The sequence below is a fragment of the Solea senegalensis genome, linkage group LG13 (assembly GCF_019176455.1).
Source record: "Solea senegalensis isolate Sse05_10M linkage group LG13, IFAPA_SoseM_1, whole genome shotgun sequence".
Classification (NCBI taxonomy): domain Eukaryota; kingdom Metazoa; phylum Chordata; class Actinopteri; order Pleuronectiformes; family Soleidae; genus Solea; species Solea senegalensis.
The window spans coordinates 20,036,561-20,055,355 of NC_058033.1; the positions used below are offsets into that span (position 1 = coordinate 20,036,561).

Consider the following 18,795-nt stretch of genomic DNA (forward strand, 5'->3'; position numbering starts at 1 on the left):
CCTGAAAATAACAATGACAGCAGTGCCTTAGACACGTAGTGAGCATTAAATAAGCCTGGAAATGAAGCGAGAGAAGGTGAAGCAAAAAGAACAAACCAGACTGGGTCATATTAAAACACAATAACTCTTTTTTTGCATTTCTCTCCACATCCTCACTGTCTCGCCATTTTGCCAACAACTAATCCTATAAGCCGGGGAAGCATTGTCCCCTCTAATCAGCCTCTATCAGCAGCTTCTAAGCGTCTAAAAAGCTTCAGATTCTCCCGTAATTGAAACTCACCGGGGTTTTCCCCACATTATCGCTCCATTTAAATTCTGTTGGTAGTTATTTACGTTCCCTCTTGAGAGAGAAAAAACAAAATACAAACAGGCTCCCCAATTCAACATGTTCCACGTAGTTATATTCTGGACACTTATGTCCCTGAAAGCGGAGTGTGTCCCTAGAAAGGCGAGTATATAAAAAGAAAAACCCTCATCCCGCAGAGTCATGGTGAACGGAGGACAGTATTTTTAGACACGCGGCCTCTCTTTCACCTCCATGCTCGGTTTGACTCTCTAATCAATTGATCAAACAGCGGCACTCGAGATGATGGAAGGCGGTGCTGATGAGTACACTCAATTTTATCCTGCCATCATAAGGAAGCGTGTCTGCAATTAAGATGGACAGATGGCAGCGGGGAAGAGTGATAGAGAGAGAGGGCGGCGATGACAGGAGGCTCTAAAAGTGCTGGGTTTCTCGCGAGGCTCTCGGTCCCCCGGGAAGCTGCGAGGGCCTCACAGACACATATGTTTTATCACTGAGCCTCATTACTGGTGACATCTACACTGAGGGACAAGAATGCAAAATGTCACAACACTTCGGTTGCTGCCACATATCGCCTTCTCCCTCTGAAGCGGTGCGTTGTATCGGAAGACCTCCCTCTGTTCTATTTTTAAACGGCGCGCTGGTCCTTTTTGTTTTGCCGCGGCACGAAAACACATTGCTGCTGCTGTAAGCGAGCGCCGAGTGATCAGCGGCTAACAAGCACGCGATGCGCGCATGTATAAAACATTAAAGGACATAAAAAACAAAAAGAAACAACGGCAGGTGTGTTAGTAAGTGGATTCTACAATACAATACATGAACTGCACATCAATGATGTTTTGATTATGACGAAGGATTTAACCTTAACAGCTGGAAAACGTAATTTCTAGTGTGTTGCATTGATTTTTATGACGTTTTTCCACCCAGTGGCACAGATTGGTTCGGTTCGGTACGTAAATAACCTGCCTCGACCAGAGTAATGGTACGGTACTGTATGGGTGGAGCTAGACACATGACAGTGAGCTGATTGGTTGACAGAAGAGCGTGTTGCTTCAACGCTCACCGTCTACTCTCACACAAAGTTTTGACGTCTTGAGACAAACGACAACAAACCCAACGAGTTCCAGAGTCGCTGTCCGTCCGGAACTCGTTCCCCATCGACGTCCGACAAAATAATTGTACGTATCTAACGTTTATAATCTGACAGACGTTACAAATTGACCATTATTTTATAGACGACTTTGGCTTCAGTGAGCTGTCGCTGCAAATCTCAGTAGCCAATCAGCAGACAGCTTCCTGAGGCGCAAAGAACAAGCGTATTTTCAAACGATAAAATCCAATATTTATTGATATTTACTTGCTTCTTAAAAAGTGTGGACAATATTGACAAATCGAATTCCATAAAATGCAAGCCTGACTGAGGGCTTCACTGTAACCAAACTGTGCCGTGATGGAAACACGGCTTTAGTAAATAGCATCCGAAGCTTAATCCAGACGTTTAAGTCTGACACATCATATCTGAATCACATGTGTCACATTAGTAGCACAACGGGCCAGAATATGGCCTCACATTTACTTATCTGCCCCTGTCACTGATGACGTGATGCTGCAAGCGCAACTTTATTCCCCTCGTACATTTTACAGGTGTGTCATGTTGATTGCACTGTTGCAGTTTTTAATATTCCCAGCGTCTGTAAATCACAGCCGGATATGATTCTTCTCCTTTCTATCGTCTAAACACTTGTTTCAGGGTCAAGTATTTGCAGTTTATTCTTATGGTTTCAACGTGTCGACGCGCTGATAAACACGCCAGCGCGATATAGCAACACCTGCATCCTGTTGGCATGTTTATTTCCAGCCGCGTGATTGAACCGACTGTGGGATCTGCCATTGTAAAGGTCTTCTTGTTTCCGCTGTGTCATCCTCCATATATTCTCTCTCTCACACTCTCCCACCATCTGGTCACCGTGGATTTTTTTTGTCGCCGCCGTTTGTCTCGGCGAGCACCGAGGAGGAAGAAGAGCAAGCGACGCGCTAACGAATGGCCTGCGAAAGGGGCTGCAGAAGAGGCTGTATTCGTCTCACTTTTCCCGAGCCTGTAATAACCACTTTTGTGTGTGCTCTCTGTTTGCAGGAGAGGGGGAAAGCGGACGCGAACATCGATCAATGTGAGTACACTTACTGTGTTCAAAACAAACAGCATTTTTCAAAAATACGCCCGTGTTGTTCTCCATGACATTCCCTTTCATCCGCGGTTCCGGCGGCACACACTTTGACTTTCTTATCACAGAGGAAACGCCGTTGCAAAGTCATTTGAGTTGAAATGGGCTTCGAAAATGGACCACGCGGTCTGTCGTGTCTTGTCAGTTACACGTCACATGTGTAGTCGCACTGAAACATTTCAGATTTAAAGTTCGAAAGCATTTCAGTTGTGGAGCAGACGGGATAAAAAAAACCCCGCTATTGAGTTGCTTTTGACCAAACCTGATAAATGAAAAAGGAGGACTTTTATATTGCGACACTCGGGCCCCCCCCCCCTTGCTCTCCTCCCCTAAGTCAACATAAGCACCTGAACCGCTCATTCACAGTGACAACACGTCTATAAGTTCAACAATATATTTGATCCAGCAGAATAATTATTCGGCTGTCAACCGGTGTCAGCCCCCTGTCAGGAGTGATGACAGGAGACCTCAGACAGAAAGAAGTGCTGTTTGTTTGGCTCGAGCCTTGTGGACAGTTTTACAGTGACTGCTCAGACAGTTGATGCCGTACAAATTAAATCGGGCAGATAGCGTTGTGTCCACACACAGCGACGATTGTTGGATCCTTTATTTTCTATACTCTAAATCAGTCCAAAGTGATTTTCCACGCCGCGATGCCCTTAGAATGTAATTGGCAACATGTTCCATTACGTCGCTCAATCTGAGTAACGTATTCAGCCGTTCACTAACCGAAATGATTCAGTTTGAACGATTTCTCAGTCATATGGAGCAAAGACACCAGACAATATTGACATTTGAGACGCAGAAAAATCACAGAAACTGGTTTTAATTCTTTAGAAGACACTCACACTGAACAATCCATTGTCAAAATAGTTGATGACTAATTTAGTAAGCGATTAATAATCGAGTAGTCGATTCAGCGCTATATGAATGACCAGGAGGAGAGACAATATGACGTCATCGCTGACTCCTCAGCACTTGTGCAGTGTGTTGTCGTCCATGCAATCCATAGATTTCAAAATGTAACTTTATTCTAAATACCATAGAAACAATCACAACCGAATACTCTAACTTGTTGTCGACTGCTGTGTAACTGGGCAGATTTCTTCTGCTCCACTTACAGGCCGACCTTGTGAAGCCCAGTATAAATGTGGCTGTTTTAACTTAAGTAGAATGGCAGCAGAATATTTGACCCCTAATGCAGCCATTAAAGACTCATCTTTCGAGCCGTCTGAGCCGCGATCACCGCTCTGAAGATTCCAGTTCCATTACGGGTTCAATGTCGAAAAAAGAAGTCCAAAAGTCTAACGTTTCAATACTTCTCAGCCAAATGGCATCAGCAGTTGTCGCAATTTGATGTTGCAGTTGTACTATACATGGTATATTTCTCTCTGTGAGGGCAAAACTAAATTTGAGGTTACTAATAAATGGAGATTTAGTTTTATATTGTGTTGCAGGGAAATTGGAAACTAGTAGTGTTTGTTTCTTAAAATGAATCTCTGTTTTTGGAGTCACTGTTCAATGTTTTGTCAAGTATTGTGATGTCCTTGTGTCTATTGACTAAACATTCCCCAACACATTTTTTTGCCTGCTGTTTTGTGTGTATGTGCCTGTATTGTGCCGCGTGACAGTCGCTGTGTAAGTATCTGTAACAGCCGTATTTCCAGGGCTCACTGCGTCCTATTTGACAAGTGACTTCCCTCTGAAAGCATTAGGGCCCATTATGATGTGTTGCCTTCATCTTCAGTGCAAAAATCTCTTTCTGTTTTTGCCAGATTTCTTTCTCACCTAAACATGACCCAGAGGATTTATTTCCTTCATTTCTATTCGTCATTGTTTGTTATATACATATATGTATATATATATATATACATATATATGATCAGCCTTCTGAGTTTCACCACAGTTATACGTATGTCATCCTTAGAAAAGACATAATGAGGTGTTTCTGTGATGGCTCTGTGTCACATCATGGAAAAAGAAAATGTACACCAGCATTGGCAGAGACTTCGCTGACACAGGACTTAGAACCAAAAGGGTTTTATTCGCAAGTCAAGCATCATATCAAGCACTGCAGTTCAATTGAGAGACTGTCTGTTCGTGTCGAATTCCCGAACAACTCTGCCCGCGGAAGAGCAGGTCCATACATGAAAAGGTTATCTGACGTCATCATCCTATACTAGTGATAGACAGAGAAGACCAAAAACGGTCCCCCTCTGTCTCCCATTGTCTCGGTGCCATGTCTCAGTATATACAAGGACATACATTTGTTTCCAGAGTCATTGAAAGGTTAGTATGTCATGTACAATGATTAACTGCCAGTTGCCAAAAATCAATTTAATTCTAACATTAAAGGTCCTAATCTGATTCAGTTTTGCGGGTTTATTATTATTTTTAAAATGTAAATTGTAAAGGGAACTCTCAGACCTGATGCATTATTACAAATGTCAATAAGAGCAGACCCACAGAGCAGTATGGACTTTTCTTTTGTTGTATATTCAGTGTATTATATATGTGTATACACATAGATTGGTTACAGCTATCAAATCACGAGGCAGGCAGAGAAAAGAAGACATAGAGAAACACTGAGATAGATTTTCAGGGAGATTATTTTGGATAAGTGAAACCTAAGTTCATTTATGACTGCTATCCTACTTCTTGGAGATGATCCGTTTTTTTTTTCCCTGCATGGGGATGAGATGATACTCGTGTTGTGGAGTCGGGCAGCCTGGTTATGCGGTAGAGGAAACTTGAGCTTCAGGAAAACAAAGACACCAGTTTGCATGTCGAGTCGAAAGCAGATGCAAAGTCTTCCATGACGGTGGATTTTCAGGGAGTGGAACAGTTTTTACTTCCCTTTATCTGTTCCTGTGCCATGTCAGCATTATTGTAGGTGCTGCCAAGTTCCATAGTTTATTGCCATTCATCACGTTTTTGTCCAGATTGTAGCATTTTTTAAGTTCACATTAACAATGTAAAAAAATTTTTTTTACCAGTGTATGTTGATTGAAATTTCAAATGATTTCAAATCAAATAAAAAAAGAAACCGCATTTGCACTTTGCAGAAGTTCCAGTTTTGTTGCCTTCTCTGTTCCATAAGGTTGGGCAGTTCCAACACATGCAAGCCGTCTAAAATGATATAGGCAGAGTGATTCTGCAGAGAACCAGAAAAATAATTTCCTCAGCAGCTGCACCTTTTATTTATTTATTTATTTATTTATTTATTTCTCACAGCAGTAATCAGCTGCTTTTAAGAGATGGAAAGTAAAAAGTAAGGAAAAACATTTGCAGTAACTGTCTTTAAGCAAGAATCTCCGACACACACTGTGTGTGAATTCACACACGATTATTGCATAAAAGCGGTTCATTAATATTGACAGCACCACATTGTTGTGATATTGTGGCTGTGGTTTGGTGGCTGGTGTGTTGGTGCAGAGGTTTTCATTCGACCTTGTTTATGTTGTCGTGGCGTTTCTGTATCTACTGAGTTTCCTCGGCTGCATCATCAGTTGCGGTCAGGATTTTGCCCCCAGTGAGATTAAACTATTCAGAAATAGGCTCAACTGGAAACGTCAATAATGGGGTCGCGAGGGTATTTAAGTGTTTAATATAACAGAAACGTTTAAGTACGTTATTAGAATTTATATTTAAAGACTATAATATACAGGAATAATGAGTCATTTCATCTCCACTTGCTCCAGATCATAACAAAGATATTCGGTCCAGATTTGTGATGATCAGATTCATATCTCCTTACAGACACAGGCACACATCTCCAGTATAGTGGTACCCACATGCTAATATGCTTGTGCTCAGACATCAGTTTGAATACGAATGTATTAAGTAAGTACATTTTTAGTGATTTCATCACTGTAAATTCATCAGGGATGAGTGATATGAATATGAATGAATTTTACAGCATAGTCTATGGTTGCAGCATTGCAGAAGCATGTGGTTTTTATTGTCTCCAGTGTGAAAGACATCCACCATAAGTGTCTTTAAGCTTTTAGATTAGGGGAATTGGATGGAGTGGCTCAGTGGTTAAGACCGGTACCCTGTCTGCAAAAAGGCATCATGGTTGCAATGGTCGCAAGTTTGACTCCACCCCTGGTACATTGTCAGTTTAGACCTTTTGGATTTAATGTTCAACCTGCTGCAGTGGGGTTTGTGCTGAATTGTATTGAAATTATTGTCGCTCCATGTTGTCTATGCCTTTTTTGCATTTTCTGCAACCACTTCACAAAGTCTCTCACATCCATGTTTGATTGAGACCAATCGGTTTTATGCTTCATCCACTTTTACTAAAAAGTGCCATAGCCTTAAAAGGCATGTAATGAAGAAAATGAACTTGGGATATTATGAATTATTATGAGATCAATCGAATTAAGATGCACTGGACAACAGTAATTGGAATGAAGTGTCTCTAGAGGCCCATGATTGCTCTCAAAGGAATCATTCTTCTACTAGATGGATTTCAACACCATGCTAGTTCACTTTGTGCTTCATGATACCACATGTGCTGTAGTTGTCATGTTCAACTTGTGCACAAATAAGCAATATTTAAACCAAAATAACCTTTTCCTATCTTCAGATTAAAGGGGAACCTTTGAGCTTGACAGAAACATTGATGTCATTTACATTTTGATATATATCAATATCGAATTATATAAAAAAAAGTGTATCATGAAGCTTGAGCATCACAACCGTGTGTGGTTGGTTTAATTTGTTTTCAAACCAATGCAATGATAGCTCTCCAGGATTCCTCCTGTGCCGTATAGTTATTGCCACACTTTCACATCAAAAACGACTTGGGATAAAAGCAATGAAGTGCTAAATTGAGGGAAAGGGTGAATATCTTTGCCAGCTGACAGACCTGTTATTTGCCCGAACTGTCATTTGAGGACAGCTTGCTTTTAATATCATGAGCTTCTTTCCACTCAATATGCAGATTTTCCTCTTGAGACTAATTATCTTGCTGTCTGTTTGTATGCTAAACTACATACATGCTCTGTCAAAATCAGGCAATTTCATTTCATTTTCTTGATTTGCTCTCCTTTTGATGATGATCAGTGGAGCTCTTCTGGTCTATTCTCGCAGCTCTGTCTTTATCGTTTGCTTTACCGAGTCATTGCAACTATTTTCCCCCCTCATCCCTTAAGTTCACTCCCTTTTTCACTCATCCCCCCTCTCTGTGAAAAACCCTTTTATTGTGCCATCTACACTCCTCACATTGAGAGGATGACATTAATCAAACTGCCCCAGTTTTACCCCTGGACCGCAGATGCTAGTAGTGGAAACTGCTACACTGCAAACATTGCATATGACGGTTTTAAGAGAGCTCAGACAGGAATTTGCATTTAATTACATTTCACTGGTTGGCGACGCTTGAACCACCCCTGCTGAAAAAGTCACACTGTGGAAAATTTCCATTGAATATGCCTTTCACAGTGCATTGCTGTTGTCTATATGGGATCTATATGAAAAAAATAATATTGCCCGTTTATCTTCCCAGGGAGTGGTGATTAATTTGGCCTTGAGTGCTTAATTTATGAACCTTTGCGGAGGCCTAATCAGAGTTTGTTACCATCACAAATTAAACAATGTGAGGAGGCAAAGCAAGTTAAGCAGTCCTGTGGTTCATTTAGATTGTAATTGGGTGAGAACTAGGGACAAAGTTGACAAAGAGACTCTAATAAGCAGCAAATGACTGGGGAGGAAGCTGGGAGGAGGGAAAAAAAAGGAGAGGAGAGTGGAAGCAGCCTGAGAGGCAGGGATAAAGGAGGATGGATGGGCCAACACCAAAATATGATAGCTTGAAAGCCACTTTCTAGCTTTTTTACTTCATCAAAAGGGTTGGTACCAAAAATACCTCATGGTCACATGGATATTTGCACTTTTCTCCATCTGCTTTATTGTCAATGCAACACAACTCTAATATAATAATATATGTTGTTGCTTGAAATCAATAGAATGTGAGGGTATTTCTACTTTGGTGAAACAGGAAGAGGAATCACAGAGAAAGTTCATGGATGTTTGAATGGAGGACATGAGGGCAGTTGGTATAACAGAGGACACAATGGAAAGGGCAAGGTGGACGGAAGCTGATGATCTACTGTGTCGAAAGGGGGATCAAAAGAAGAATCTAATAATCTAGTTAACACGATTTTTGGTTTAATGTTATTACTTATTTGAAAGAATTCTAGTTCATAATGGAATCCTGGAAGGCTGAGATAAGACACTGTGTCCTTATTGCTGTTGAGTTCATGACCTCATCAAAGTGACATCAAAGAAAAAGTGACACAATTTGGTTGATGGCACATCAAAGGGGGATCAAAGGATGGGTGGTAGTATAGGGTTTGTAACGTAAGGTTGTGATACGAATATCGCGACTAATTTACATTATTGCTGACTCTCAAACACCATTTGAAGAACAGATATCTTTTGGGAGCAATTTGCTTACTCAAGATGCAGATCTTTGTGAAAACCCTGACTGGCAAATCAGTTACCCTTGAGGTGGAGCCCACCGACACCACTGAGAATGTCAAGGCCAAAATCCAGGATAAGGAAGGCATCCCTCCAGACCAGCAGCGTCTCATATTTGCCGGCAAGCAACTGGAAGATGGTCGCACCCTTTCCGACTACAATATCCAGAAGGAGTCAACCCTCCATCTTGTGCTCCGCTTAAGAGGAGGAATGCAGATCTTTGTGAAGACCCTCACTGGCAAGACCATCACCCTGGAGGTGGAGTCCAGTGACACCGTTGAAAACATCAAGGCCAAAATCCAGGATAAGGAAGGCATCCCTCCAGACCAGCAGCGTCTCATCTTTGCCGGCAAGCAACTAGAAGATGGTCGCACCCTGTCCGACTACAACATCCAGAAGGAGTCAACCCTCCATCTTGTGCTTCGCTTAAGAGGAGGAATGCAGATCTTTGTGAAGACCCTCACTGGCAAGACCATCACCCTGGAGGTGGAGTCCAGTGACACCGTTGAAAACATCAAGGCCAAAATCCAAGATAAGGAAGGCATCCCTCCAGACCAACAGCGACTCATCTTTGCTGGAAAGCAACTAGAAGATGGTCGCACCCTGTCCGACTACAACATCCAGAAGGAGTCAACGCTCCATCTTGTGCTGCGCTTAAGAGGAGGAATGCAGATCTTTGTGAAGACCCTGACTGGAAAGACTATCACATTGGAGGTGGAGTCCAGTGACACCATTGAAAACATCAAGGCCAAAATCCAAGATAAGGAAGGCATCCCTCCAGACCAGCAGCGGCTCATCTTTGCCGGCAAGCAACTAGAAGATGGTCGCACCCTGTCCGACTACAACATCCAGAAGGAGTCAACCCTCCATCTTGTGCTCCGATTAAGAGGAGGAATGCAGATCTTTGTGAAGACCCTGACTGGAAAGACTATCACTCTGGAGGTAGAGCCCAGTGACACCATTGACAACGTGAAAGCCAAAATCCAGGATAAAGAAGGCATCCCTCCAGACCAGCAACGACTCATCTTTGCTGGCAAGCAGCTGGAAGATGGCCGCACCCTGTCCGACTACAACATCCAGAAGGAGTCAACCCTCCATCTTGTGCTTCGCTTAAGAGGAGGAATGCAGATCTTTGTGAAGACCCTCACTGGCAAGACCATCACATTGGAGGTGGAGTCTAGTGACACCATTGAAAACATCAAGGCCAAAATCCAGGATAAGGAAGGCATCCCTCCAGACCAGCAGCGTCTCATCTTTGCCGGCAAGCAGTTGGAAGATGGCCGCACCCTGTCCGACTACAACATCCAGAAAGAGTCAACCCTCCATCTTGTGCTCCGCTTAAGAGGAGGAATGCAGATCTTTGTGAAGACCCTGACTGGCTGATGGTGATCCAGTGTGATCACTGGAGGTGGAGCCTAGTGACACACTTAAAATTGTCCTCTCCCCATAGTAGAAGATCAGCAGCATCTCGTCTTTGGCAGTTGACATTAAAGACGGAACATTACTGAAAGGAAGTGCAAAATACATTATGTTCTGCTGTAGTTCTCCCAGTTAAATTTAATCACTTCATTTACAAATCTTTCCCCCTGAAATCCAGTGTGCTATATATCAAAGAGCTTTGTGTTAATGTGTGTTCATTTCATAGACATGCATTTTGTGGTAAATGTGCCAGTTTGCGGAGCTTCCATATGTAATACTGTCACATTAGCACCTTGCATAATTAGAACTTGCAAAAAGAAAAAGAAAAAGTAATCTTCAGCACAAAGTCACTATCACTGTCTCATCCCCATCAAAAATGTGTGTGAAATGTGATTTCATTAAAGCGGAAAGCAATAAAGCTTAACAATCAGAAAGTTCAGGGAGTCATTTGAGACCTAATCAACACAGTAAAATTGAAGAAGGCTTTGCTAAAATCAAACCTGTCATAGAAATTCTGATTATCTTAGAAAAATATGTCTGTTACATTCAAACCATTGCCAGACAGCTGTTTGTGTCCCTCAATATTATGTTTTATTTTTGTGTCTGAGGTGACGAAGAGAAATCCCAACCGTTCCGACTCACCTGAGGCATGGCTTAAGTCTGCGGCCAGTGACGCTCGCAGTGTTTTGGCAACAGAAGTTACACACTGCAGATTTAAGGTTCCTAACGATATAATTCTAACAATTTATAGTGTCGTAAATCTGAATTTATTTAGGCTGGGAGTTGTGGCTCATTCCCTGTTTTCATCTCATTCACATGCAGCCAAAGTTTCATGGTGCGATCATTTTGCCAAAAAGTCTGAAAGTCAGAGACAAAAGGGGATTGTTGTGGCAGTGTGTAAGCTCCATGTTGAGCAAGGCTAGAGACACCACTGAAGGGCTTAAGGAGGGCACACAGTCTCTCCAGGGGCTTAGAGGGACTGACATTGGCACAAGTGGACCTTCTCTCACACACACACTTGAGTGCAGTTAAAGTGACAAGTGCAGCATCTTAGGCTTCGACTGACTCGGCATCACGTGTGTATGCTCTTTCTATTGGCATTTGGAAATGGATTGTTTACCGATATATATAGGGCAGCCCTGAGCAAAGTATCCAACCATTGCTACCCACTGCTCCTAATTCTGGGGAGATGCAGGGAAGGAATCCTCCTAAGGGGATTAATAAAAGTACAAAAAAAAAAAAAACATACTGCCCTTAGTTAGTCTAAGTCACCTGCCAAGTTTGAAGCCTGTTAAGCAAACTGTTGGACAATTTATGAGAGTAACAGATGGACAGACAGACAGATGTTCCTTGAATTAATAGACGAGTGACGACATGCTCCTTTCATCGTCTGTCACGTGTAATCGCAGAAATCAAACGCGCGCAGCGTCGCTCGTGAGCCGAGCGTCTCAGACTCTGACTCACTCGCGTCACTCGCAAGGAACAGTGACACATCAAAGTATCACAAACTGTTGCAGACGGACACACAGACACACAGATGTTCCTTCTTTTCTTACCGTAATGGAGATGAATAGAAAGATGTCAGATGGTGGTTAGGTATAGAAAAAACATCTTATAATTACTCTGTTCCAAACTTATAAAACATGATTTTATTTTTAGATTTTTTTTTATGCAGAAATGTTACATATTACATCTTTAAGCTGCTTCCCTTTTTATCTCACACATCTTACCAGTACACGGTCGTAACACAGTATTTCAAGCTTAATTTTCATGCTTCATTAGTTGAAATTGTCCCATATTTTCTCTCTTGTATAGACTTAGTCATTTTTTTTATCCCTACATTAACTTTCATCCAATGCAAACATAGTATGCTCATTAAAAAATCACCAGTATTGATGAGCTTAGTGCTGCTGACGAGTGCAAGGAATACTGTAATGCTTCATTTTCTTCCTTTTCTTTTTCCTGGAAAATGTAAATTCTCTGGCTTTAACATGCTCAAAAACATTGATCCAGCGCTGATTCAAACCCAAGTTTTCAAAGATCAGTGTTTAAATGTTAGTGTTAATTTCTCTCAGGGAAAAACCTACTTTAATAATTAGCATATTTATACTGGAGATTTGATATGCTTCCCTCTTTGGCAGCCACTTTTCATCCTTATTTCTTGTAAACTGGATCTCTATCCTCAATGACAACCCTCTATTCATCTTTAGGACATCTACAGTGGTCCCATGCTGCTGGTTTTACTTTATTTTCTGTGTGATTGAGATGACATTAGCCTGACATATATTTCATTTTCTCCCCTGCTCCTTCCCTCTCCCACCGCCGATGGGGAGTGAGGAATATTTTTTTTTTTGTCTGCGAGCTGTCAAAACAGCGATGAAGTTTTTAGTGTCCTCACAGACAGACTCTGTCATAATCCCAGCTATAGCTGCACATGTTTCTGCCATCGTCAGCAGGAAGACAGACCTCTGTTTAACACATGCTCTGTTGTGGTTTGGAGCGAACTGTGTGCACTTTGTTGGACAACTTGTGCCTTATTGCAGGAACCCTTGTCAACGCTAAAGGTCACTGTTGAACATATTTTACATATATCACCGTTAACTATGCTAAATAGAACTCATCCTTGACGCTTGCAAAGAGCACGAGCCGGTCCTCGCTGACCTTTGGCGAGATGAGGATACACCCAAAAACAGCCATTGTTGTTTACTTACATTCACAACAATCTGCAACCTGTGTGTCTTTTGGCTTTTAATTGAATCTTGAGCACACAGAGGACACCTGTACTTAAATCTACATCCTCATCGCCATGAGGCAACAGTGCAAACCACAGAACAACATATTCATTATCTCAGTTGTGGCCGGGCATCAGGTGTTGTCTCTCTTTATCATGTCCGTCAATTTCATTCTAATAAATGTAACGTCTCAGTTTAAGGTTGGATTTTAATTTGGTTGTGAAGGTCAGCCAGGAATCAGCTATTCATAGGCTAATAACCATGGCACAGTTTATTAAAATGAAGTAATCCAACATCCAAACAGGCCAGAGGTCAGCTTTGCTGGGACATTAGTGCCTTACAAAGGCACTTTGTTTTCTGGCTGTTATACTATACGATATCTGGTGACCAGTGACTAGTACGCTGTAATTCCAGTCATTTTATGAACCATTATCTTGCCGTTTCCTTCCAGTTTCAGGTATCACTCACTGCAGGTCAACTGCTGTGTGTTAGCATCGTTATGGACCCTCTAGATCCATTCTTTACCTTCACCCCCCCCTGATTTTTACTGCCTTACCCATCAACAGTGGAAGGCTTTATGAGCTGAGAACAAAAATGATTGCTTTTGAATTCAGATTATATGCCTCTATGCTCAGCTCTTTCCTTTCCTGGCTCTTTCTCACACACGCACACATCTTGCCCGGAGTTTGAAGATAAGTTATTGTGATTTGGATCTCAACCAGCAAGGTCTTCGGTAGCACTTTGCAGAGGACAAGGTGTATTTGCATACCCCCAGGGAAGTTGAAATATTAATAAGCTGCTGTCAGGTCGCATCTATATGACTGAGTAAACACATTCGCTCTTAAATACTTTCCTATAACTCAGATGTCACCAGTGTCCTTCTTGCGTGTTCACTTTTTTTTTTTGAAGTTACTGAATATTTATTTGTCACAGATGTCGCTGATGTGTGACATGGTCTTTGTGGGTGTGTTGTGGGTCAGATTTAAATCGTTCCTCTTTGATACTTTAAAATGGCATATAAACATTTTACAATTGGCATTTATACCAACACAGAGAAGGTCCTGCCAAAATCCCCGGGGTCTTAAAATTGCAATCAGAGATGTTATAGAGGATCTAGAAAGATGGACCAGTCTCAAAGCTGAAATAAACCATTTTAGTGTTGTGAAAGTCAAATGTTAATGCAAAACCCGAGCAAAGAGCTCAGTGTTTTTCAGTGTAGACCTGAGCGATAAATAAGTGTTGTGTTAGCTCCGGCAAGAAGAGCTGGACATCACTGTGGTCACCGTGCAGTAAACTGTAAAAGTGAGGAGACAATTACTTTCAGGCGCGGATTAAATTAAAGATTGATGGTCACGGCAATGGCAACAGCAACTTGAAAATGAACTGTTCAGTACTCGTTCTATGCATGCACTTATGTAACTGGTTTATAGTCAAAAAAAATAATTCAAGCCTGTTAATACTGTACAGAAAAGCTGTGCTCTGACTGCAGAGCGAGAGCGTGTCTCCTCAGCGTGCCCTTCGTCTCACACAGTAAAAAAAAAGGGAGCGAATCTTCTCGACAGATCAAATCAGTATGTGATGCCTCCAAAATGAGGCTATGACTTGTACAGGCACCTGATTTGTCACTCTCCCACATACGCAACAACCAAACCTCTCAGAGTGCTGATGCAGATGAGCAACATCAACTTACAAGTCAAAAAAAAATAACCTCCAAGCTTTGAGTTTTGTGAGTCAACCGCCAGTCCTGCAGGAAAGGGGTATTTGTACTATCTCAAAAACTTCAATATTAGCCTTTATTGCACTGCACGGCGTGAGGGTGAGAACAAGACAAAAGCAAGGTGACGCAGAGAAAATTGCCTGTTGTACAAGTACGGAAGGTCTCTCCGACTACTTATTGATTTATGATCTCACTACTGCCGCCAAGTGCTTACTCACGGTTGCAGTGGCTGTCGGTAAATAATAGTGTAAAGAGTGTGGTCTTTATGAAAAGTGCCCTGAGGTAACCTTTCTTCTGATTTGGTGCTGTACATAAAAAAAAGACACTACGTACTCTCCTTTTGTCCTCTTCAGCAGTTTGCGCGCGGTGATCCTGAAATAGATGATGTGCCATGTTTGTGTGGAAGACCTTTAAATGACAAACTTGAAGATGCTCAGAACTCTTGGGGCAGTAAGGAATCGAGAACGCCGCGTGCGCAGAGATAAAAATGAATCAACTCGGCTTAAATATGATGATTTTTCTTTTGTAACAAAAAAAAAGCGTTTTAATATGGAATTTGTATTTTCCATCATAATTATGAAATATGACAAGCAATTATCATTGTCTGGGTATTGGCAGCATGAGCGAGCGGGGCTCTGCCAGGACTCTGCCTTTGACGGCGTGCTTTTAGAATTCAATAAGCAAGATGATATTTCTTTGAAGCTCTTTGTCCAAATCCACTCCTTTTTTTTTTGCCGGAGAGAGAAAGAGCTCATGAAAGCATTGTGATTTCAACAAACTACTGTTTACCTTCATCCCACAGAGAAGAGTCTCCAGAAATAACCTCACAGGTTTCTGCAGGATTCTCGTAGTACAGATAAGAGAATCTATTTTTAAGGGGGAAAAAAAAGAAAGTCGTCACGATCCCCGAAGCCTTTTGAAATGCGAGAAGATTAATGAGAATCCTATTGGATGTAATTTAGAAACAAATCAGAGCCGTAATGGCACCCATGGCTTGTCAGGGTGAGTTTGCTTGTCCTTAGATATATTTGCCGCTTTTCCTCTGGAATTAAATCACTGAATAATTTATTATCCAACAAATTCAAATGTGAAATGGCTTCGGCAGCCGTCTACCAAGGGAGGGAGCAATGCAACAGTGGCAATAATGGCAAATATAACGGGCATTTCAGCCAAGGATTGTGCCGCCGCAGTGACGCACGTGATAAAATGATGGATGAGGTCATTTATGGTATACTGCCACCAATCCCAGGTTAATTATGTGCTGAAAGAGTTAAATCATCTCAAATTAAAAAAAAATAAAATAAATAAATGTTCATTATTATTATTAAAACTCACACTCCACTGGGCTGGAGAACGTTCCTCTGAAAGGTCTGGCCTGAGTTTGTTTTTCTGATAAGCGCAGTTATGAGCAAACGCATTAATAATAAGCAGGTTTACAATCTCATAGCTCAGGTTCTCGGTCTTCACAGAACAATTTGGGTTTGATGTAAATTAGGGAATTAGGGAAATGAACCCTTAGGTGCACGGGTGGGGTCAAAAATGACTCCATGGCTTGTTATTCTTCAAAATCTTTGAAATCAAAAGTTTTCATATTTTCATATTTCAGGTATTCCTCATAAAACATGTTTGTGACATGAGGCCATTTGCATTTGTAATTATTATTTTTTTCATTAATTTCAAGAAATTGCAGTTTTTGTATCACTAACCCACTTTTACATGAGCAGGGACATAAATGACCCCAAGCATTTCCTATGGAATCACCTTTTGATTCTTATCAACTCTGTTACGGTCAGCATAAAGGGTTACCCTAAGTATAAATCACTATTTTGGTGACCAAAATATAATGAAAATCATAACTTTAAACACAAATTAAAGACATTTCTTAGGTTTATTGCAAAAACGCATTGATTCTACGGGGTCACTTTTGACCCCGCTCATGGAAGAGTGTAGTTATTGGTAGGTCATGCATCTAAGGGTTAATTACAATTAATAGATTAATTTAGAAGTTTAGTTCAGTTCCAAGGATTCATCAGAGTCCAGGGTGGGATTCATGAGACGTTTTAGTTTTCCTCTCCTTGCCCTTTTCTTTAAGTTTCACCGTCTTCACACTCATTTATTTGTTTCTCTGTCATGCATCACCACTCTGTCAACACTGAGGTCAACACTCGTGTTTTGTGCTGCAATTCGAGCTTTTTGCCAGGATTATCTGACCGTTTTGCACCAAACTTAAGAAACAAGTATATTTCAGTGATGATGACTCAATTATGAAAATAATGAAATGAATGAGAAGCAGTTGTTAAATTGTTGTTCCATGTTACAGACTTCTTGATCACATCGGCACATTAAAATGTAGTTTCTGGCCCAGGTTTTGAAGATGAAGACTTGAAGAACATAGAGAGAGCTTGGATAGGTAGATGTGATAATGGATATTTACAGTAAAAGTTTAATTTTGCACCCAGTTATTAATGTAAAAGCCCTTTGACAATACAATTCATAATTTATTGTAACAACTGATTGATCTGAAATAAAGTTATATGCCATTTTAATTCACTATGTCTGCATATAATGACTTCCCAGTTAGTCGATATTAAGTCTTACTGACCATCACATAAGACATCAGCAACTGGATCTGTAGATGCTCACTCATAAAATACCCCAAACTTCTCTTAAAGTTAACGGCAAAGGGAAGATGAAGAGGCAATCCTATTGAAGAATAAAATATCCCTCCCATCTCATCTGCTCTCTCATGGGATAGATATACACTCTCCTGCAGTCACATGCAGGAATTGCATTTCGTATTCAAACACAAATGGAGCAATTTGTGCGAATAGCATGCATAATAGTGGGGGCAGACTTCCCAGGTGTGTGAGTGACACCCAGGTCCTTCGAGCTGAATGCATCAGCAGCCAAACCTCAGGCCCATGGAAATAGGGCAGCGGGCGACTTCGGGTGTCATTGGTTAAGGACATCAGTGAGGAGCAAGAGAGGGAAGAGAGATTTGTAATGAAACTGCTACTCGCCATACTAAGCAGCAGCAGCAGCAGCAGCAAGTAGTGCAAAGTCAGGACGGAGGCTGCTGTGGCTCGCACGGCCGTTTTTTAAGAATCAGAATGAGCTATGAGATGATTCAGCTGTCACTCTAAAAGATGATTAAAAGAGGACTGGGATTAAACCAATCAATCCAACTTTGCTTTGCTCGAAAACTAATTTCATCTCTGAAGCAGCTCTTTGCATGTTTTTGTTGTTTAATATTTGAGCTCGAAATAGTTTTAGTTTGAGAAGGAATGGCTTGAGTTTATGTTCTCAAAATATTGTTCATTGCACTGTGAAGCGAATGACGGTTTTAGATTTTCTCCCCAACACCATTCAAAAAAAGCAGTCAAGCATCATTTATACAGACTCTTTTGATAATACAATGTCAATTTGTGTTTTTAAATAACATGTTACAGTTGTCTTTAGAGTTTGCACGCTGTCCTCCAGCAGGTTCCTTAGTATTCCATCAGCTGCACTTTTAAAAAAGAGCTATTTTCGTTTTGTGAATAACACACCTGAGTAAGATCTAAACATACCTAAATATTCTCCCTTGCCCGTTGTGCGATCCCCGTGTTTACCTTAATAATTCAATGACAAGCAGCGCTTTGGTTTCTAGCAGACAGTCTAATTTGCATCTATTATAAATGGATAGCGTAACAATAACCAACTGTAGGAATGAGAGTCAAACTACTAAGTGTTTGCAGCAAAGCGGAACAGCCCACGTCGCTGTACAATAAGAGGCTGGAGAGGCTTTCATTATTCAGAGACGGTGTTTCGGAGCCTTGATCTTAATCACAGCTCAGCGTCATTTTCCAAAACAATATGAAGACCCGAGTGTGTGCATTCACAGAAAATACAGTACAGGAAACAGAAGCACCACCAGCC

At 41.3% G+C, this 18,795-nt stretch overlaps 2 protein-coding genes across 3 annotated transcripts in view; both read left to right on the plus strand.

The window, feature by feature from the left end:
- Positions 1 to 18,795, plus strand: part of fstl4 (follistatin-like 4) — a 178,005-nt gene that overhangs the window by 23,935 nt on the left and 135,275 nt on the right. The window contains exon 3 of the mRNA XM_044042396.1: positions 2,439 to 2,472. Coding sequence (XP_043898331.1) covers positions 2,439 to 2,472 — 34 coding nt within the window. The remainder of the gene's footprint in view (positions 1 to 2,438; positions 2,473 to 18,795) is intronic.
- Positions 8,983 to 10,392, plus strand: LOC122779789 (polyubiquitin). 2 transcript variants are annotated; one of them, XM_044042397.1, is made up of 2 exons: positions 8,985 to 10,046; positions 10,279 to 10,373. In XM_044042397.1, the coding sequence occupies exons 1-2, from the start codon at positions 8,992 to 8,994 to the stop codon at positions 10,349 to 10,351; spliced, it is 1,128 nt and encodes a 375-aa protein (XP_043898332.1). In that variant the 5' UTR covers positions 8,985 to 8,991; the 3' UTR covers positions 10,352 to 10,373. The 2 variants fall into 2 exon arrangements, with proteins under 2 accessions (XP_043898333.1, XP_043898332.1); XM_044042398.1 differs by having other exon boundaries at positions 8,983 to 10,392.

What these genes read in the sequence shown, in the direction of transcription:
- LOC122779789 (XM_044042398.1), top strand. Translation starts at nt 8,992, where the DNA reads ATGCAGATCTTTGTGAAAACCCTGACTGGCAAATCAGTTACCCTTGAG.